The 22,538-nt window shown below is 44.0% G+C and overlaps 1 protein-coding gene across 6 annotated transcripts in view; it reads right to left on the bottom strand.

The window, feature by feature from the left end:
• RIPOR2 (RHO family interacting cell polarization regulator 2) overlaps nt 1-22,538 on the bottom strand; it is a 68,836-nt gene that overhangs the window by 19,793 nt on the left and 26,505 nt on the right. For all 6 annotated transcript variants that reach the window (XM_048289270.1, XM_048289272.1, XM_048289268.1 and 3 more), the window contains 10 exons: nt 14,403-14,529; nt 13,083-13,238; nt 12,375-12,453; nt 12,133-12,156; nt 11,084-11,137; nt 8,074-8,223; nt 7,076-7,139; nt 3,125-3,168; nt 1,724-1,849; nt 188-336 (listed from right to left, as the gene is read on the bottom strand). In XM_048289270.1, the coding sequence (XP_048145227.1) occupies nt 188-336; nt 1,724-1,849; nt 3,125-3,168; nt 7,076-7,139; nt 8,074-8,223; nt 11,084-11,137; nt 12,133-12,156; nt 12,375-12,453; nt 13,083-13,238; nt 14,403-14,529 (973 nt within the window). Of the gene's footprint in view, nt 1-187; nt 337-1,723; nt 1,850-3,124; nt 3,169-7,075; nt 7,140-8,073; nt 8,224-11,083; nt 11,138-12,132; nt 12,157-12,374; nt 12,454-13,082; nt 13,239-14,402; nt 14,530-22,538 lie in introns of those variants that run through there.

Here is a 22,538-nt window from a genome sequence, read left to right as displayed (position 1 = left end):
AAAGCAGGCAAACTGTGGATGACCATGAACTATTTCTCATATACCAAACTTGGGCCACAGTTCCTTGACAGTCTTCCTCAGCAGGGAAAAAAATGGAGAGAACAGCCCACATGGATGAACCATTTTTTTCTTTGGTTGAAGTTTTACAGCTAATTGATTGATTGATTGACCAACCACTTCTACTTACTACCAGGTGATCTCAAGGTTCAGCTTTACTGTGCCAAGGTCATTAATGTCTACTGCAACCACCTGAGGCCGAGCTGCAAACAGGTCTTTTGTCTCACAGGTTACACTTCCCACAAGGATATGAGTAGCAAGTCCTTTAACTTCTGTGACCTGTAAGAGACACAAACCAGGATATTTAGGACCACACAAGGCGTTGCAATCCTTAATCACTAAGTAATAGTTTTGATTGTCTGGCCTGGCCCCCTTGCTAAAAGGCTTCTAAAACATGATTGTTTGTTGCATTACTTAAGGAAAAAATCTGAGGTGTGGTGGTGGTTTTGTTTTGGTTTTTTTAAGAAATGCATAGTTGTGTATGATCACTATTCTATGTTTTGTTAATGTTTTTTATAGGTGTCAGAAAAAAACAACCATGCTGGCTCAGACCAAGGGGCTGTCTGGTCTTGCATTTGATCTTCTGCACTAACAATAAGCAGAGCCCAAGGGAAGAGTAAGAACAGAGAGGGCATAGAGTCTCTCAGCAGTTGACAAATTCCTGACTGGGAATCTCCTGATGTAACCTGCCTAATTAATAATTCCCAAGGGAGCTCTCTTCCAGGTATTTCTCTCCTGTAACTCTGAAGCCGTGTAATTGTTTGCACCAAGGATGGCCTTTGGTGAGGCTTTCCACAGATCTACTGTTGAGGAACCACCTCCATAGATGTTGTTACAGTAAGAATAGCACACTATTCATATTTAGAGATATATTTGCCTGGAAATTCAAGAGTGACAGCTCTATATGCAGCTACTACACAAACCAGCCTTTGGCTGTTTGCTTGAAAGCCAGTTCTTGAACCTTTTATGTGAAAGTGTTTGGACAGAGTCCAAAAAGGGAAGAGAATATACACATTAACCTTAATAATACTGGGATTCTTGTGTACTAAAAAAGGGGTTCTCTCCTAACTTTCCACCTTAAACCTGTGAGTTAGATTGAAAAGAGTGACTCACCCTGTGTCACAACTTGCCTTTCATTGAAAACCTACTGTCTCACACCTTTGGGATTATTTTGGTTGTGGGTTTTATAATCACCTGCATTTTTTTTCATAAAGTCTTCGCAGTGTCAAAGTGGGCAATTTCCCCTAAGACTTTTGAGACATTCTTCTGTTTAAGCTGCCTAACCAGGGATATCTAGAATGGTTTTTAGCAGCAATTTCTGGACAGGGGTCAGAGAATGGGTCTCTCTAGGTTGGAGGCTTGTTGGAAAGAAAGCATATGGACCTTCAGCCAGGAAATAATTGTGTTGGGAGGCCAGGAGCAATGAAGAAGTGGAACAGCAATAGAAAAGTTTGGGAAGAAAACCTCTCCCAGCTCTCACAAACTGATTAGTCTTGTATCTAAACTGGACAACACTACAGCACTTTAGTAGGTGTGTCAGAAATACTAATTGTGGCTCATTTCTAAAGAGTTTAATGATCTGCTTCTATGTTTTTGCTGATGGTGCATGAGAAGGCAGGTTCTTGAGTCCTGCCTTGCTGGCAGGCAAAGGAGTCAGCATGCATACCTTAATGGAGATCAGTCCAACAATGAGAGGGAGGAAAACCATCTCCTCTCCGTCCCAGCTTTGCTTGCCATTCACTTCTATTTTGCCTTTCAGTTTCCATCGCTGGCGACCGTAACGCATGAAAATCTGAAAAAGAAAAATCCTCTTATTTTCTTGAGAAATCTGCTCTCATGATGCACAAATATCAGAAGCAGAACTGGGGAAAGGATCTGAGAAAGGCTGGAAGAGTTAGTGGTGGAGGTGCTGCCCTTCTGCTTCTCCTCGAGTCAGAAGGAAAAACCTACTGGAGGATCTCTCTCTCTCTCAGCTCTCCTAATTGCTCCTTTTGGTAGTGTACCCCTCACCCAAGCTTTTACCTTCATGTAACTGGATGACTCATAACAAAGCTTCAAGGCATTTAATTCCATTTACAGGGAAAGTGGTAGGGCAAGGGAGATTTGGGAGGGCAGGATGAAAGCACCCCTGGTCTTTCCTAACATTTGCAACTTGCTGGATCTGCTGCCTGCCCAGGCAGGTGAGCTTTTGGCCATTCCCCATCAGAGACCTCCCCAGCTGCGAGGTTTTGGCTGTCTGATGATGGAAATGAATGACATCCATAGTGCAGTAACCTAGTTTGAAGCATCAAGAGCAGGAAGACCACTTTGGGCTGGCTGGAAGACACCTGCACCAACTAACTGACCCCACAGAGGAAGCAGGAATGAGAGCAGCAGGAGTCATTCGTCACAGGGAATGAGAGTGGGAACAAATGAATCTATGATCGAGGCAGCTGGGAAGTACTGGCTGGGGGGATCCACTATCAATCCACTGTAAATTTCTTGCAGGGTTAGTTCTGTTCTGGTAGAGCTGGAGGCTTTTATTTTAATCCATCTCTAATTAGCATGCTCCTGATGTTCTCTTCTGAAATATTGCCATGACCAGAGATCCTGATGCAGCCTCACAGCAGGTAACATCTGGGTCTCGAGCAATGGTTATTCAGTATCTTTCTGCTGCTTTGCTCTAAGATGAAGTAGAGCCTATGCATTCAGCAAAGGATGCTTGCAAGGATGTGTCTCATTTGCCCTACGTGCATGGGATGGGGCATATGCTTTTTTCCAGGGGAATTAGAAACTTTTGTCACAAATAAGATTTTTAAAAGCTGAAAAAAAAAAGCTCATCGTTCTTTGAATAGCCATCACCCAGTTCTCTGAATGTAAAATCCAGGTCTTCTGACAGATGCCCTGACAAAAGCAGACATACAGAGAACTGCAAGGTTTTTCAGAGCACCTATGGGAAAAATAACAGCTGTTTATTGAGGTGCTGATGTGAAAAGGTTTTACTCATCGTGATGTAAAAAGCAGCAAAGATCTGCCTTCCTTTTGATTCTTTTGCTATTAAATAAACAAAAAACCCACGCAGACATACCTCGTATTGATCTCCTGGGCAGAGCCGAGCGAAGCCAGCCAGACCTGAGAAGGAAAGACACAGAGGGGCTGTGGGAGGGCCTGGGCTGCCAAATGCAGCTGAGCCCAGGAGTGGGGTGCAGTGGGGTGCCCAGGGCCACTATTGCCACACTTGGACAGAAGAGAGCAACAGCCTCCTGCAGCCCCCCCAGCTGCTGCTTATATCCCCCCTCTTACTGCTGCCTGTGCACCCTCCAAACCAAGACAGCCCCCCATCTTAATTTTCTATTTTCTTCTTTATTTTCTATTTTCTTCTTTATTTTATATAAAATTCATTGGGCTGTGGTTTCTTGCTCATGGAAGATTTATACCTTCCACCTTTTTTCCCTACGAGAGCCTAAAGTTTCCTTTTATACAATAATTATAGAGAAAGGAGAAGCAGCTTCCTGACGTCACCTGGCTTCAGACACTCAGCTGAGAGCCCTTCCCATGGCGGGGTGTAGGCGAGCTGCTGATCGCCGTGTTGTGCTGCTCAACGCCAACCTGACCGAGCTCCACACTTCCACACAGATCCCTTTTTAGTGCATCGCTACAGAGACACAGCAAGCAACGGGGGCTCCTGCTCGGCCTTTTCATAACATTATCATTCCCATGAGAGCTGAGTGTCTTCCAATAGTAAGTGCATCACAAAACATGACTGACATCTGTAATAGCAGATTAATGCCATTTTCCCCGGAGCGGGAAAAGTAGCACAGCAAAGCACTTGTGATACATGTTTGGCTTTGGGGTTTTTTAAGGTAGGACACAATGCTATTTTTATATCAGCACTGTGCATACGAAATGAAAGTTTCCTGAGGCACCATGCTGAAATCCAAGGGGAATTACCACTCCTCTCCTGGCCTGCTGACCTGCTTTTCTTTAGGATTCAGCTGGTTGTTTTTCCCACAGAGGGAGCCTCTCCTTTCTCACAGATCCCTTCAGTATGTAGCCATTGCACTTGTTTTGGTATAAAAACTTACCCAGCTTTGCCTGTGTGAGCCTAAATCTATGCCTCTAGTGTTGCAGTGCCCAAAGAAACCATCTTGAGGCCACATACAAAGCCTGTGGCAGAGAAAGGAATGCCACAACAGAACATACAGGGGGTGTGTTAAAATCAAGGCAAGTACGAGGAACCCTAGTGCTGGCTATATTTGCAGGGATGAATTAGTCCTGCTAGCTGTACTTCAGGAGCAACTCAATCCTGCATGCAGTCATGGACTGTCCTTGTGATCTGCTTATCTGCCTCTTCCATTTCTTTGACTAGAAAAGAGTTTTCTTTGCTCATCTTAGTGTTTGGCAGAACAGAGAGGCCCTTGCACAGAACTCATATTACCAATTCCTTTCTAATTTATTTACTGTTAATAAATAATTTAAGATTACTAGCACTCCACCACTGCTCCTCTCTCCCCAGGCATGCTTTTATAAGTGAATTTGATCTCTGCTGGGACACATCACCAAAAGCATCAGAGGAAAATAAAGGGTCCTTTCTTTGCCCAGTCCATGGGGTGGGAGGGTGAGGAAACTCCAGCTTAAAACCCAATATGGATGTTTAGGTCTATGAGCTGTGACTGGCCCAACCAGGCTGGTCAAGTCTTTTCAGCATAATGAAGAGGGGGCTTAGGGCTGACTTGACAACAGGGCATAACTACTTTCACAGGAAACAAGTTTTTGGTGACTGAATGGCTTTTGGGGACTAAAATAATGGCAGGAACCAATGGCTCTATCATACAGTTTCAAACACCATGCTTTTGTAAAAGCAGACGGGACAGGAGATTGCTCCTGAGGGGTCAGCATGTGGCTGTGGTAAGCAGGCAGGGCCACCTGGAGCTCATGCAGCACGTGTACCTCTGCTGGTGTGCAGGGTGCTGGACTCCTGGACCATGGTTGCTGGTGGTGGGCTCCATGTCACAAAACCTCTGGTGTGTCAGGCCAGCATATTGCTCTCCCTTGAGTGAAACATCTGGCCTTTTCACCTCCTGCTGTCCTGGCACTTCAAACAGCCATAAGGGCACTTTTCTGTACATCATAACAGGACACACAGATTCCATACAGGAATTTCCACACCGGGTTTCCCTGGTAAACTTCAACAACTGATTAATCCTGACCAGTTATCTAAGCCTGCTGGCACATTTATTATCTTGATTTTGAAAAATGATTAGGCTTTTTTTTTCTTTAAACACCAGTCATAAAAGCACTGTGCAACTCCCCTGCTTCCTGACAGCATTGTGTAGGTTGGCTTGCTTTCAGTGTAAGTGACAGAGGGCACAAAATAAAAATAACTTTCAGTGGAATGGCTAGGAACAGATAAGCTTTAGGGAGAGGAATGCTTTGATTTTAAATTAGATCCTAAAGTTAGCTGGATATGCTGCAGTATAACTTAAGGGGGAAACTTGCTGTGTGATCTGCAAGCTTTTGTGCTAGAGCTGTTGCAAGCCTCAGCAATAGCAATAGCTGTATTGTCCTATTGGATTCCTTTTCCTAAGGAAAACTATCTAGATAGAAATCTCAGATGCCCTAATTAGAGAATACTTAATACAGTGTTTCTCTTTGCTGTTTTCTAATTTGGGCTTCTTTATGTGATGCACACTGTGTTCAGAAGCAGCTGCTGTTTGTGCTTTGTGCTCTGCTTCCACACGTGAGTGCAGTACCTTCTCCCTTCTCCAGAGTCCTTGAGCTCTGCTGGAATATTTGGCATACAAAAGAGAAGGGGCCAGACCTCTCCAGCCCAGCCATTTGTGACACTGTGACACCTTCTGCAACATGTCCTGCTGTCAGGAACTGTGCACTGCATTTACAGCAAGTAAAGAAATGCTCCAAGGTAGCTGGCAAATCCCTTTATACACTCTGTGATGCTGTTTCATTCAGCATGTCCACGCTGTGGTTCTGTTGTGGGTTTCTGCACAGAAATATCTGGCTCAGCCTCGTGTGTTCATCTAAAACCTGAGGGATGGAGCTAGGAGAACTCCAACAGCTGCTGCAATTGTTTTCTCCAATATGAGAGCACAGAGTAGCTATTTTAATTTAATCTAAAATTAATCTTAATCTTACGCAATGCAATCATAGGAAACAACTGTGACAAGGCAGGCAAAATCAAAACCCTGTATGAGATTTGTGAGCTCTCTAAACTTCACGAGCAATACTGTGGATGTTTTAAATGGCAAGATTTCAAGTGAAGAATTAAGAGTTCATGAATATTTAGATGCTGATTTTGTTTTACAGAACTATTTTTATGTCAGTGACTGAAGATCCAAAAAATCCCTCCCTCCTAATCCCTTCTTTAAGACATTGAGTCTTAAAGGGATAACAGCATTAGCAATATCAGATGATCCACTGAGGCTTCAGGTAAAACTGGTTCCATTGTATTTAAACCCATAAATTCCCCTGTCATAAAGACAAGGAATAAAATGGAAAGGTGAATGCCATCACGGAGTTATCTAGGAAAACTATCCCCAGCTTTTTGCTGTTTTCACATTTGGTCAAAAATAGTATTAGTCACAATGAGCAAAGTAAAGGACTTAGAAATAGCTGATGTCAAATTGAGAAGGTATTTTGAATTTCAAGTTCAGCTGCATGGAAATTCACATAATTTCCCAGTCTTCTCAAAGAATTACAGAAATAGAGGCAAAAATTACAGCAGCCTTCAAAATTGAATTGCTTTGGCTGTTGGGAGGAGTCCTTGTGGGAGGTAATTAGTCTAGAAAACAAAAAGCAGAATCTCAGAAAGTCTGTAAGCATTGGTGTTCCCATTTCTGTGATCCTTTGCAGTGGGCAGGGTGTAAGCTGGGAGTTTGAAGGCTCAGCAGTGAGTGTGAGGGGCTGGGAAACCCCACCTCTCATAAATACATGTCCCACAGAACGTCTGGATTCCCTCACCAATGTGTGCAGCAACTGCTACTGTTTTGGAGAAAGAAGGGAAAGGTGAAAAGGCAATTACCTTTCATCTTGATGCAAAACTCCCCCAATAGGTTTTCCAGCTCTGCTTCTATGGTACACATGTTCTGTGTTGGAAAAGGAAACAGTGAGGTCAGACAAACCCTCTTTGGGCTTTTTTTTTTTTTTTTTTTAAGGTCTGTTTGTAAGGATAGATTCTGTTAGGCAAATGAAAGATAATTTGCAATAAAGTCAGTCTCAGAGCCATCCTTCTTGTTTAGCTAGGTCTGACCCTAAAAATGGCAGCTATGCCTGCTTTTGCTGACATTGCAACCCTGTGCTCCTCTGCTGCTGTGTGCTAATCCTCCTGCTGGCAAAAGGGAAGCTGTGGTCCTTGGAGTGTAACCTGGTCACTGTTCTGGTCCTCTCCAGCCAAGATGTGTGCCAGCAGCAGCAGCTCTATGGCAAAGTGACTCCCACCGTGATTTACTCTTTCAAGAAACATGGACTACATTAAGAAAAGAAGACTGTGGGAGATGGGTATCAGACCCTCTCCAGTTCTTCCTTCAGGTTTTGGAAGGTTGGCACAGTTTGTGTGCCAGGATGTTTGCAGCACTGTTAGACTGTTGTCCATCATCTACTGCCTGTTTAACAAAGTAGATTTTGATCAGAGCAAATACAACAGGTAGGATGCAGCAAATGTCCGTATGCACATGGTTTCCAGTCAACCTGCCATCCCTAAATCCACAGGCAGGAAGGAGGTAGTTGGAGTTTAAGTAGGTTTGGGGCAGATTTATGCTTTTGCTCTTGTGCTGCAGTTCCTGGGTATAACCCTGCTCTCAGAGAGTCTAAACTGTTATTTCAAGGAACTCTTTGAAGCCATGTAACCTGTCTTTGTAAATCACCAGGTATTCACCTGAAGAACAACAAATACTAATTCTTCTTTGCTGAGTTTGCTTTTATTTCTTCTGTCTGGATGAAACTCTCCCTGAAAATAGTGGCAAAGTTCCCATGGCTTTCAAACAGCATGAGAGTGAAAAGAATGAGCTGATGAGGATGTACCTCTGTGTACTCCTTGTAGCTCCTGTTGATTTCAGTCAAACTCTCTCGAGCTGCTTTGCTGGCAGGAGACATTGCAAAAGCTTGCTTCATTTTGCTGGCACCATCACAGAGGCGTCTTTGGATACAATAGGCTTCGTAAAGCTCATCCACCTAGAGGGAACAAGGAAAGTGTACTGAAAAAAACCCCAGAAAACCCAGCAAAATAAAACCAACACAATGAAGTAATTTGCATCAAAAGAAAATTCAGCCAAGCCATTATATCCAATGGAGGGGCTGAGGAAATGAAGCTGTGATACTGTTGCAGTCTACGAGAAACACAAAAGTAACTTCCACTGTAAAAATCTCAATAGAGCAACAGTAGAAGCCAGCAATTCACCTGCTTGCCCTGCATGCCTCTAAGCATTGCTGCTCCTGTTCTACCCATCATAACAGTGAGGCAGGAATGCAGCCAGCTTCTCAAACATCTCACTTTGGAAGAGCTCTTTAAAAGGCAACTGCAATGCCCACACTGCCAAATGCAACTGGAAGTGGTAAGTGGCACATTTAACAGGGTCAGCGGTGGCTTTGGTTCCCTAATGCCAGCCATGGATCAAGGCTGTTGCAATATTTGACTAATAGGTAGTACTGGAAGCTGGGAGTGACATTTTGAATTCTTATCATCCATCCTCCAGAAACTGGGAGTAATACTTGGAATCAGCACAAGTAAAGGGCTTACAAACAGCTGATGTCAAATTTAAAAAGTATTATGAACTTCAACCCCCCCAGGCATTTAAATAATTCCCTAGTCATCTTCTCACACTCCTTTGACACAACTTAGGCACCCAACATTTTGTAAGTGCTCGCAAAACATAGTCACACACTGTTTGAAGTCTCACCTGGATCTAGCTTCAGAGGACAATGGATTTACACATCTCATGCTTTGGTTTCCCTTTTCCCTCTAATCCCTGCACTGAACATATATATTTACTCCATCTGAGTTGTTCATTAAGAGTCTGCAGTAGTATAGGCTGATATATATATATATATGTACACGTGTGTGTCTGTAGATAGATATATACACACACCAGCTATATATAGTGGTTTATATTTTTATAAACTAAATGTGCCAGATACAGAAGATGTGGGTTTTCTAACCTGACTATCAGGGTAAGGAGAACAACAGGAATGGAAGAAGCTGTCTCTTCTTTCTGCTTCTAATGTCCCTGCTAAAACAGGATGATATTTGGGTTTTACCTAGAATAACTTTTTCCATTGTTATCACTGAAATCAAGAGATCACCCTGTGTCCCATGGTGCTCCTGCTCAGTAATGGATTTTCATGGCAGAATTTCTTTCTATGAAAGCATCCAGCAACTTGGCTTCATCAGTCTATGACTTTGTGTTGCTGAGTTAGAGATGAGCCTGATGCGACAATCCAGGCATGTTTCAAATCCCATTTTCCAAGCCTGCTTAACCTCTAACGAAAAGTGCTATTGCTAATTTGTTAGGAATGGGACTTGTCTTCCTGATGGCTTCAAAGCCTTAGGTCCATTTTTACAAGGCTATCTTGGATACCGGGTGGCTGAAGCCTCTGACTTGAGGGCACCCTATCCAAAACAGGGAATGTTTGCAAAGTGAAAGAGTTCAGCAAAAGGTAGTGAAGACACAGGTAACATTTTGCCATTTTGAAGTTACAAAAAAGCTTTCTGCACTCATACTCACTTTTGTTTCTCTTGCAAGCCAGCAAGCTAAAAACAGCTACTATAAATAGCTGTCACTTGGTATTTACTTCTGACATCAGAGTGGAACCTTGGTCCGGGATTGATATCCTGCTCTTGCCCATGTGAGTGTGACTAGGACATGCTCATCTGCTCCCCAAGTATGTGGGATCTGCTGTCGTGCACCTCGTTTTCCTTGCTTTGCTTCCTTTACAGAGCAGAGGCAGGCAGCAGGCATCTCTGTGGGCCTAATTAAGCACTGCTGAAAAAGAGCTTCTCTATCCTTGGTAACACAGATATTTCTCCACCTGCCCAAGCCTGTAGGCTCTAACGCCACACAATCAGCTCCTTTTGTCTCTGTTGCTGTGGGTTACGGAGAGTGAACTCATGTACTCTGCAATCCTGAGTAACACTGACCAGCATTACCACTTGCGTTTGGTGCTTTTCACTCTTATTATAAACCCAGAAACCATCAGCTCTGAGCAGGCTGAAGTGGGAAGGATTTGAATGGAAACGTTCTTCAAGTATTAATTTTTGCCATTCATGTTGCCAGCAAGAGAGTAGGTGGCTTGGGGAACAAAATCTCAGTCTATCACCTTATGATTTATATTTTTATTTTTGGCTCCAAGAGTAAGAGAAGACTGAAATTAAAAGGTTTGGATAGGTTGTCACAATTAGAGGACTTGAAGCTGCGCAAATGCTTTTCAAATTACTCTCAAAAGACGTTTCATCTGTCAAAAAAAAATTCATTCCTTTGTCAGGCTCAAAAAAGCAACTAATCACTAGCAGATATGTTTATAAGTAAGAGAATACATGCCATGGATTTTGTCCAGCTCTAAAACGTATTAGTATAAATCACAAGTACCTCCAGTGAATATTCTCACCAATGTATTCAAGTGGATGTGGGCCCCAAACCACGCAGCAAAAGCATTAACAGTGAAATCCAGGAATAAATCCAAACTAGCTGCTGTGTGTGCTAGAGATAACTGCTGAATTAAATTGCTTTCAGATGCAACTCTCTTTCTACCTAAAGTCTGACAATATGCATGCTGTGAGACAGATATTCCCCAGCAAGTTTCCAACCCTGTGTTCCCTCTGTACCTAAAAGCATGTGGGAGTGTCTTGGGGCACGGCTGGACCTTGGGGTCTTTGTGGAAACCCTTTCTCTGGCTCCAACCACCAGCCTATCACGAAAAAAAGTAGCAAATCTGGGAGTGGCCTCCCCAGCACAAAGGGGTAGCGCAAAGCCAGGGGTTTGTTTCCTCAATAATATAGGAACAGATGCAGAAGAAAGACAATAGGAGAGCACATTACCTTGCTAATGTGGAACTCCAGCCTTCTCATGTATCTCTCGACCGCTTTGATTTGCTGAAAGAAAGCAAAAGGCAGAGGGTGAGGCACCTTTAAATAAATCAGTAGGACACTGCCACACTAGCTCTGCTAGTCCCCATGGATCAGAAATACTCCTCCTTAAAACACACAGGATTTCCTTGACCATGAATCTGGAATCAGTTGTCCCACCCTACTACTGTTAAGCTACTGCTCACAATGGAGCTCCTTCACTTCTACACCTAATATATATTTTTAAATAAAAATGAGTTTTTATTTGATAGGTTTTTCCAATTATTATTAAAATTAAAGAAAGCAGAACTTTTTTTAGGTGAAAAAACCCAGTATTTTCAGTACTTTGAAATCCTGTATTAATATTGATCAGGTTTTGCATTTCAAGATCCATTCTCTTCCTTAGCAAGCTGGTTTTGAGGATAAACCCAAGCTTGGCATTTTGACTGAAAAAAAAATGTCAGACTTGCTCAGGAAGTGTTTTGGAAAACTTTTCTTTCACCCAAGTTTTCCTTCAGGGAAAATATATTTTCAATTTTTCCTTCTTCAGAACTGGCAGGAGCAGGAATGAACTGGGGCTTGAGCTGGATCCTAGCCCAGCCCCCCGTGTTCCCCTGTCAGCCTCCATCTGACTGGAGCTGGCTGAGAGAAGTTGTACAAGGGAATGGATTTAATGGCTGTCAGCTGACAGAAAAAGGAAGTCTCTCCTCCATTTTCTTCCTTCCTTCCCTGGCAGGGGTCTGTCTCTCTGCCTGTGCCCATCCCAGAGCCAGTTTGACCTAGCAGACCTCAGAACAAGGGTTGATGGGGTACATCTGATACCAGATTAGTGAGCACACTGTGTTTGACTCTGCATTAGTGGGCAATACCAGAGCCCCTGGGAAGAGGAGGGGAGTGGGACTTCTTCCTTTGAAAATGCAGGTGTTGGCATGACTAGGAGATCCCTCTGAGCAAGGTTTCCATGTACACTGTACAGATATTAATACCTCCTTGCAAAATGAGTGTTAAAGAGCGCAACGTACCTTATCTAAATCGTACAGGACTCCCTGCAACAGAAAACAGGAAACTGTGATTAATTTTGCAACACAACAGCATCATGAGAAAGAAGTGTTTGACAATCAACAGAACTCACAAACAAGACCATGGCTAGAAGGGAAGAAGAGCATGAGAGCAAATTCCCTGTATCCCACTCCCATCCCCTGGCTGCTCCAGCACCTCAAGAAGGCCACGGTGCATCAACACAATGAAAAAGCATGGCACGTACCAGGCGTGAGTTCCTTTTCATGTCTTTTAACTGAGTAGTCAGCTTATCCAGCTCTGTCTGGTGAACTTCCAGATACTCACTGCAAACACAAACCAGAGAACGATGCATGAGCCCTGCAGCACATACTGAGCTGGCTGATCACCATCCTAAAAGAGAATCTGCCTGACAAATGGCTGTCCTCACTGGATGTGTTTACAGACAAAAACTCATTTACATTGATCTGTCCTAAAAGCAGCTCCCTGCTGCCTTTTTGGGAATAAATAGGAGTCCACTTATTTAACTGTGTATAAGAGCTCGGTGTTCTCTTTACACTGAACAACCAGTTCCAAGTAAGCTAATCTGCTGCTTAGTTTATGGGCTGGTGCCTTCCAGTCGCTGCCCCTGTAGCTGGCTGATAAAAGCCCTGTTATCATCTGGGATGTTATCTGAAAGGCAATACAAGCCTTTGATAGGACTCTAGGATCAGAGGGAAAAAAATCTGATGTTGAGATCCCAGGCTTTTGGAGCTTTTCTCAAATGTGAATGGAAATGGGATTCTGCCTCTTGTATTCCTGTGTTCCATACAAATATTTTAGATCCTAAGTGTCACAATCCAGACTTCAAGAGGTGTATGTTTGTTTCTTATGAGGAAGGATCCCTGTTCTTGTTTCCCTAGGCTCTAAAATGTCACAGAAAGCTTCAATCAACAAGCAGGATAAAAGCTCTTACTCCAGGCCACTCTTCAGGGCTCGGTAGACCTCTTCCATTCTTTTAGGCTGAGGTTCTTTGGGCGTGGTGCTGTTCTTATGGCCCAAATTATGCATTTTCTTCACCTTTGCTTGGGGCTTCTTGAGCGCAGAGGAATTTTCAATAAAGGAGTTACACCTGCAAAATGAACATCAAAGAGGAAGAAATCCCTATAAATCATAGAAATCTCAAAGGAGTGTAGCTTGAAGAAATCTTCTGATATTATCTCTGCTAGCCAAAATGAATCTGCTTCTGTGCCTGCCAGTTAAAGGACTGCATTTCTTTACAGGTTAAGAATCTGAACAGCCTGGGATGAGTGCTTCCCAAGACACAAATGCTTGTCTGGTAATGCAAGGCCGAGTCTGAGGCTCATCACACATTTCTCTGTCTTATACCATGCCTGTCCTAACTCACATTAGAGAGCCCATGAGAGGGCTGAGCTATATCCAGGTGCTAAAAAGAAAGGGGAGCCCAGATAATTTCAGGTGTAAAGCCTGCAGCTCCTAAGGAAGATTGGGATTTGGTCAAGAGTGCTTCTGGAGGACAGTATCGCACCACTGGTCTTGAGTATGGAGTGTATCTTGAGTGTGGAGTGTATGGCAAAGTGAGGGCTGTTGTCCTGCATACAGGTGCCTCTCTGGTGACTTTCTGGGGGGTAGGTCAGCATCTAACCACCATCACTGACTTGGGCTGACAACGGGAGGCAACCCTTTGCCTGCTGTTCCTCCTCAGTTGCTAACTGGTGGTCTGGCACTGGGAGTCTACACAAGTTAAAATCAATTGTAAAGTAGCCTCTGGGAGCATCAGGGACTGGATGACTTGGGCATGCCTGACTCAAAGCCCTGAGTCCTGTCCAGCTAAAGGGAAGTGCATGGAAGGCCTCTGTAGCCACACTCAGGGAAACAGCTTTGTTTTGAACTCATAGCAGTGCAGCAATGACACAACTGTCTTTTAGGTAGCAGTGGTCTTGAACTGGGGGTGAGGTGAAGTGTATCATGTTCCTGCACATTTCACATGTTGAAAAGATCACTGCATAAGTTAAAATGATTCTCTGAAATTCTCTCACAGCTCTGAGGCATGTGAGGAAGCCCTGCATTAATGTGGCAGAGGCAAACAGGCAGAGGGTAACAGCTTAGTTATACAAACAATATATAGAGGCATTTTAGCCTAGGACACTGTATTTGGCAGACAGTCAGAGAGAAAGAAGTCCTCTCTCACCTCCTTTCCCCCTTCATCCTCTAAAGCCCAGGACTACCTTACAGCCTCATTTTGAATCTCCCCTTATAGAGCAAGGGCACTTACCTGGACCTTCTTTCCTGAAGCCCGCTGAAGCCAGCGAAGGACTGGCTTCTAATAATCCCATTAGGACCTCCTGGGGAGAATGAATGTGATCCTATTGACATGATTTCAGGAAGCCTCGGAGATATTCCTGAAAAACAACAGAAAGCATGTCAGTGACGATGGAGTTATGGTAAGAGGCAGGCGGTGAGGCCGGACAGCCTGGTGTCCATCAGTGACATTAAGGGCTACCTGAACCCCACGAGGGGCTGCAAGCCAGGGCACAAATCTGTTTGCATTGCCAAATCATCCCCACTCAAAACCAAAACGGTCCTATTTTAAACTTCTGACTTACAGCCCAGGGTCTACTGAAAATGTACCAGAGACACAAAGAGGGTCTGGATGTGGGACTAGAAACCAGATACTTCAGTGTGATAATCCCAATGCCATCCCCAGTTTCTGCCATGCCTGGCATGCTTCACCCCCAGCCCCAGGGTCCCCATCTGTCCTGGAAATTATTCTGGGAGCATGCAGAGCTCTTAGGAGGCGCTCACCATCACTACGAAGTGTGATTATATGTAATAATAATTTTTAAAAGGATTGATACATCATGAACGCCCTGTAGCTCCCCTTTGATCCCTGCTCCCATGGCTGTTCAGCCCAGGGGCTGCTGAGAAGGAAGACGCGGTGGGTGTATGCGCAGCCATGACATGCTGTGATGAGAGAGGGATGCTCTCCACTGTGAAGAGAGGGGAGTAAACAAGCTCCAGGCACTGTATGTTCTGCATTTCATGTCCAGGGGGGCCTCAGCAGGGAGGAAGCCCTTGCCCTCTGTGTGCTCATTTCCAGTGCCCAGCTTGGCATCTGCGCCAAACTAGGACGATTTCAATCCACCCACAAATAAATAGCAAAGAAGTGCTATGGTTCACAGCAGCTCTATCTGCTGCCACAAGGGAAAAGGGGGATGCCTTTATCTTCCTTTCCTCCTTAATCCACCATTTTTCTTGTCTCTGCCCTTGGCAGAGAATTAAGTTGATTTTTCTGCTGCCTTGGTTTTGTGCTGCTCTAGCAAAAGGAATGGCCTCACCAATCTGTGAGGAGCACCATGGCCAACACAGGCCAGGCAGCGGGGCAGGGAGCAGGAGAGAAACGGATGCTAGAGAAGAAGGTGCTGGTCAGCAGGTGCTGCCAGACACGGGCTCCCCCATCCTGCAGGACCCATCCTCTCCACACCTTCCATCCGTCCTGGGACGTCAGCTCAGCTGATGGCACCACTGTGCTGTGAAATGGACTGAGAAACTAGGCCAGCTTAAAAATAACCTGACAGAAAATGAAAAAGAGGGGTTTTAACAGTTTTTTTCCATCTATTTTAAAAGCCAGACCCAGCCTGCCCCATGCCCCCAGTTCATTTCACTCCAATAGCTGGGCTAAGAGATGAGCTTGGTAATGAAGCAGGATGGTATGGCAGGGGCTGGAGCTGCCTGCAGGCAGTGGAGCTGATGTTCTGTGAAACTCTGACCTACAGGGCTGAGGGGGTGACAGCAAGTCTAAACAGCCCCACAGATGAGGAATGATTGCGAGTGCCCAAAAACGCAGCCATTTGTGAAAGCCAGAGATCTACACGGTGAGCCTTCACAACTGAACATATTTATCAACGATAAGCACCAGAGCTACGTGGTGCTTGCATGGCAAACATTCACTGCAGAAAGCAAATACGTGGGGAAACATTGTGCACTGTTCAGTTGTATTTAATTTGTAGCGTTAAGCTGGGCAAATACTCTTTGAGGTGGCAGTAGGTGCCATGGCAAGCTACTGCGTCTCTGTCGAGGGGACTGCATTGCCCAAGGAGCTGCTTTGTCAAGAATATTTCTGCAAGACCTCTGCCAGAAACACTTCTTCCAGTCCCAGCACTGGCAGCACTACTGCTAATGAGACAGTTCCTCTATTGCACAACCCAACCAGAGCACATCTTTCTGTCTCGGAAGTGAGGGCTACCCCCGAGACTGAACAGCCTCAGAAATACCACATGGGGTGCAGTCAAGGACAGTTTTCACCTCTGCTGTGGTCAGGAGGTAATGGTACCTCACCACTTGTGTCCCTAGCTTAGTCTAGATGCAGCCCACCCAGCTCAGGGCTCAGAGAGTTTAACCACAGCAAGGACAAACCCCTGGGACAGAGGAGTTGCTCTCAGGCAGACCAGGACCATGAGCACCTGTATTGGGCAGAAACCTATGGTCAGGGGAGAGGGTGAGAGGAGCAGAGAGGCTCAGGAACAGGGATAAACATACTCCAGCAGCTGGAGGTACCTGAGTCTTTGGTCAACGAGAGCCCAAATTTGGCTCTGTACTCACCCCTAGCTGCATAAGGCTCTCTGCACACCTCTGCAGGGCTGAGCTCTGCTTAGACTTGCTAATATCTGGCACAGAACTTGCCAGAAGGCATTTTGCAGCTTCCAGGGTCAAACTTCACATCCCTGTAGATGGTACAGTTTCCCTGTGCCAGCTCACGCTTAACAGTTAAAACTCCACAGAGAGCCACCTCCTGAGAGACAGAGCGGAAACCACCCGACCACAGCACTCTGGGGGTCTGTGCAGCAAGTTCCCTTTGGGTTTGAAAATAATCTTGAGGAAATTAGGCTCCAGTCTGCATGCTCCCATACAAGGATTTGCATTAAAAGTCGGGTCCAGAGTGCCAAGGAGCAGAAAATCCCTTGCAAGTGTTCAGCACTCGCATCGCTTGACAGGATGATTAACACACACACAGAGACAACATCTGGAGACCAAGGAGGAGCTAAACAACACTGAGAGTCAGAGGAGATATAGCTGCATAAACATCAACCATTCCTTAAAAAAATGAGATAAAACAAAACTTGAAGTTGGGTGCTAATCACGACCACATCAGATATGAAAAGATCAGGACTTTAGATTCAAAACTGTTGTGAAAACGCTAGCATCTTCTGCGTGATGAGTCTCTTCTCTATTAATATGAACAGAGTCTTAGTGTCCAAATGTGACTGTGCAGAAACACTGGAACTGTTTTGGTTTTCTCTTCCTTTGGGCAAACTTAAAAAATAAATAATCTTGGAAAAGGAATGTACTTATTTATTTTCTTTATTTTGCTCAAGCACTCAGATGGCTTTGAAAAGCTTTAGTAGCTAAGACTTTCCTCAAGATACCAGAAAAAATGTGCAAGAAGTGCAATTGAAATGCAAATTGAAGACCTGCCTGGAGCTACTTTTGCTTTGCTTTTGCATAAAATGGTCAGAACTCATAGCCCAGATAGGCTTGTGGCCTCTTCCTATATATTATATATAATCTTGGTGAATAATGTATGTTTAATTTCTATACAGAAGAAAACTGAGATAAAAGGAGGTAACAAAGTCAGAACTGGTGAAATCTCCCAGTTCTGTTATTTTCCATTGGTCAGGTTAGAGGTTGGCTCTATTGTACAAGCACAATGTGTTCTTAAGATTTAAACTAATATTGCTGACATCTCAGATACTTCCAACCAACCTCAGAAAATTGCAGACTCTGCATCAGCCCTTAGCCCAGATTCAGGGACAATGGCTGCATATGGGCACTGCATCAATGGATTATTTATGGTACCTACATCTCATAAATACACTTTGAGTGATGAGTATCTGTCACATTGTTGTGATATCCTTTGTTGAGAGGGGTTTATTTTCCTGCCTCTTAAAGCATTCACAGGTCTCTGTGCTATCAACTACATAAACCTACCTCTGAATTTAATAATACAGTTGTATCCTGATGATTTGCATGGATGTAGTTGCTAGTATAATTTCAGTAAGGCTCAGCCCATGAGGACTCACCCAGATCTCTTACTGGCCTGACAGGTATCCCCACAGCTCAACACTGCTAAGGGGATTCTGCTGCTACGCCAAGGTAGTGATCAAGTTTCCAAGTCTACATTTAGCAGTTATGTGAGATAATGCTACTGTCTTCTACATGCAGTGGAAATTTTGCTCTCAATATAATGCAAGTTGCACATCTAAAATGATATTAAATGCTTTTGTGATTTGAGAGATCCACTTCAATCATGGATATAATGGCTACACTTACACTTTTAAATCTATATAGTTAATGAACCAGGGATGTTTCATTTTAAAAAGACACCAGTCTCCCTACTGCTAATATAAGCATGGCCTGCGTAGAACTATAATTAATATAATTAGTACTGCCCATGCTAAGTGCACAGCAGTTGAATGATGAGCCCATCAGTGAGTCAAGGGATAAGGTGAAATCCTATCAGCACTCCTCTGCCCTATTCGCTGACAGCTTGCAGCAGAGAACAGCAGATAATTGATGATGTCTCTGTCCCCAGGGAAATGAAAGTCCCCCCTCTCAGCTCTCCTTTCAGTCTGGAAACAGGGAAACAGCTGAGCCTGAACTAATGAGTGGGGAAGGGACCATCACTTCCAGAGGGCTGCCCTCTCTTTATCACCCTCAGCACAGACCTCTACCTCCCACTATGCCTAAATATTTGATAAACAGTGTGGACTTTTATCCAAGTCAAGAGGGGAAATTCAGGCAGAAACGTATTTGCTAAATCTAGTCTGACTTTTGCACAGTCCTTTTTTTTTTTGCTTCTTCCCCATGACCAATTTGGAGATGGTATTTTTTGCTTGCCACATGATGAGGGGAAGTTGGTTTTGCTAGACATGTGCTAGCAACCATGTAAAGCTGCAATACAGAGTGGTGATGGTGCTCTGGATTCCTCCTGTTCTCTCCTTGTAGCAGCTACAGTTACAGCTCCAGGTCTAGAATTGCTGTAAGGTGTGAGGGAGCTGTCTGCAGCTAAGGCTTCGAGGACAATTCAGGATTATGTATAATCGCTGATTAAATGGGAATGTGGGCAGGACTGAGTGACTGAAAGCATCCTTGACAATCCTTTTTTCCTATATTATTTTCTTGTGTGACACATGGTTCAAGGTCCGTTCTGGATCTAAGGAGAGGCAGTCCCTACAGTGAGACAGTTTGTATGTTGATTCTTTTGTTGATCTGCAGTGGTCTGCAGGCTGCCTGTTAAAATTTAAGTGATAATTATTTAGGTTAAGGTGAGCTGAGGGGGCCCACTTACTAATGAGAGTGGAAAAGTCAAATTATTCTGTTTGGCATGCTAGGAACATTTATTACCTGCAAACCTGGGGAGTGTCTAACAAATGAGCTGCTATCTTTGTGACTAATGAAAGAAAAAAAACATTCCTCCCTCATCTGCACCAAATCTATGTTCTGCCTATTGGGCTGGCTGGCCTACAAAGGTAAAAAATTTAAATGCAATAAGACAACATTCAGGACTATGCATCTCTCCAAAAGAAAACCGCAATAAGGGAAGGAACTGCTTATGCCCTAGAAGTCATGTCCTCCTCCCAAACAGCAAATTCTTTCTGCTTTGCTCTCATAAGCCCAAAGAGCACAAGGCGATTCTAAACTTCCACAGGCTCAGTTCAGTGCCAAGCTCATTCAGTGAACCTTCAGCTCATGTTGCTTGCTTTTGTAGCCTAAAGTCTAGTAATTTTTAATATTTATTTTCCAACTTCTTCCTTCTGATTTAGTTGAATCACCTTGGCAATACAAGGTCAGCATGGCCAGTAGCCCAAATAAGCACCTGGAATTTATGATTTCCTTGTTCCCTAGGCTCCTAGAAGGTACAGAGGTATGTGTCTTGGATGAGAACATAGGCATCCTTTTGCAGTTTTTAATATAAAAAATTGACAGTGATATGTGGCTAAGAGTGCTCAGGAGCATTATAAAAACTTTCACAAGAAATTTAATTCTTGCACAAGAGTTTTTACACTTTCAGGACAAGCACTCTTAGGCATGAGTGAGCAGGCTCATAATTTCTGTATGTGTCAGGAACATTTCCATGGGGTGGGGGTTTCCTGGAAGCACCTGTAGAAACGTGTCTTCTGCTGGTCATCCAGTTACACCAATTACAACCTTCATGGCACATTTTATGCTCCCAGTGATCGGGCTGCTCCTTCCTTGTGCAGGGCAGCATTTGCTAGAGTTGTACAGAAATGTGAGCTCCATCTGAAGAACTATTCTTGGTTGCCAGAATAAAATCATGTGCATTTGTTCCACCAAAGTCCAAGGCTTAGAGATATTCCTAAATAGTAGCATATGGCTACACTGACAAGCACACTTCCCAAGCCTACATCAGCCGGTGAAAGGCCAGCAGATCCGTGAGCTTCAGACGTTAATTTTAGCGTACAGCGAGAGCCACGTGGGCTTACCCGCACGGCTGCAGAGAGCAGGGCTGCACAGAGAAGGAGCTGTAGCTGAGATGGAGCCCTCTCCTTCAAATGGGAGATGTGGGAGCACATGGGACACGCTTGGGTGGGCATCAAAGCCATTGGTAGCCACGTACTCCTGCCCCAACACAAGGAGGGAAACTTTCTGCCCCACTCTTGCAGCAACAAGAATTTTAGTTTAGCCCACTGCAGCTCATCCTGCTCTTGCTGAGGTGGGTCTCTTCCCCCTTCACGGACAACCAAACCTCGGCACTGATTATCCAGGAGGATCTCTCTGAAGGCTTCTGCACACTTCTCACTGATGATTTTATGTCCATCAAGGACACCTACAGTGATTCTTTTATGAGCTGTATTTCAACACCTTCAGTTTGGGTGGATTCAGTTTTTACAATGCACAAAGAAATGTTTATGCAATGGAGGCATCTTTTATAGGTCTTAAGCCCACAGCTGGGAGCTTTACTTTTTCATGCAGAAATCCTTGCAAGTGAGCACAAGGTGCCATTACCTGTTTCTAATAAATGAAAATGAAGTATTTCAGTACCAAATTTCAGCTTTTGCTTCAAATAGTAGCAAGCCTTAGGAAAAAGATTAATAGCAAGGCTTGTACTTTATGGTCTCATTTCCGTAAGAACATTTTACATGTTGCATGTAAGGGCATTTTCAATTCAAATGCTACAGTATTTGCTAGCTCATCACTAGACACTCTGAGCAGAAATACAAATTGTCTGCCATCTGGAACAGCCCATGTTGTTTGTTCTGCTCCTCCTACCCAAACCAGATGATGTACATAAACCAAAAAGCAATAATAACAGTAAGAAAAAAGCTAACAACACAGGTAAAGAGCAAAATGGTAAACTATATATGGCTGTAAGCGCATAGGACCTGATAGCTGATGCTCACACTGCAATATAGCTCCATAAATTCTGTAAGTCATCTCTCCCACCACTGTAGGTACCAAAATCAGTGTGAGGACTTTTCATTTCATCTTTTATTTTTTTTGTAAAACATGCCTTTGGCTCTAATTCTCATCACCTCACTAGTACACAGAAACGAGGGTTGGCAGTGGCTAAGGTGAAAGCAGCACCCTTTTTGTCTCATACCACAGTTAGCTTTCCTCTTCCCCTTTCTGCAGCTACTCCTTCACCAGAGCTCTCAGTCCATGCCCCATTTCCCTATTTTTGTTGCCAGAGAGCCTCTGCTTAACCTCCCCTCAGAGAAAGACCTACACTGCTCCTTCCCCTTGGGATAGCTGAAAACCTAAGGAGAGGGAAATGCAAATGAGTTATTTCACTGTAATAAACCCAAGGAAAATAAATTTGATCCTAAATGGCTCTGCACATGACAGATGGGTTCATAGCAGCTGACCTCCTTTTTTTTTCAGTTCCAACATTTATTTCACACTGGTGGCTGGAGGGAGCATGCGCAGGAGCCCACAAGGAGCCCTCCCTAATCTTGCTCCCTACAGCATTAGAGACACAGAGCAATCATATTCAGCTGGCATTAGCATAAATAAGCAAAATCTGGCTTATAACTGTACATATGAGTGTGGCTGAGGGATCAGAATCTGACCATCTAATTACATTTGACATTCATTCATTTCAAACCCACTCCAGTATGCAGAATTATCTTTGATTAGAAGTCAACTCCAATTGTACTCATCACTGATAATTCTTTATGTCAATATAAGATTTAATTAAAAATGAAGTCCCACTGCCATTCAAGTGCTGGCAAATAATCTAAAGAAAAAGCACTTCTGAAACCCAGCTGAGAACAATCCTCTCGTGCTTTAAATCCACCTTGCACAAAATCCCTAACAAGCGGTTCAGCGCGAGTGACCTGAGCACACAATTAAGGACACCGTCATTTTGGCAGCGCTGCACAGTAATAAA

The sequence above is a fragment of the Corvus hawaiiensis genome, chromosome 30, assembly GCF_020740725.1.
Source record: "Corvus hawaiiensis isolate bCorHaw1 chromosome 30, bCorHaw1.pri.cur, whole genome shotgun sequence".
NCBI classification, from domain to species: domain Eukaryota; kingdom Metazoa; phylum Chordata; class Aves; order Passeriformes; family Corvidae; genus Corvus; species Corvus hawaiiensis.
This window is presented reverse-complemented; position numbering and strand designations above follow the sequence as displayed.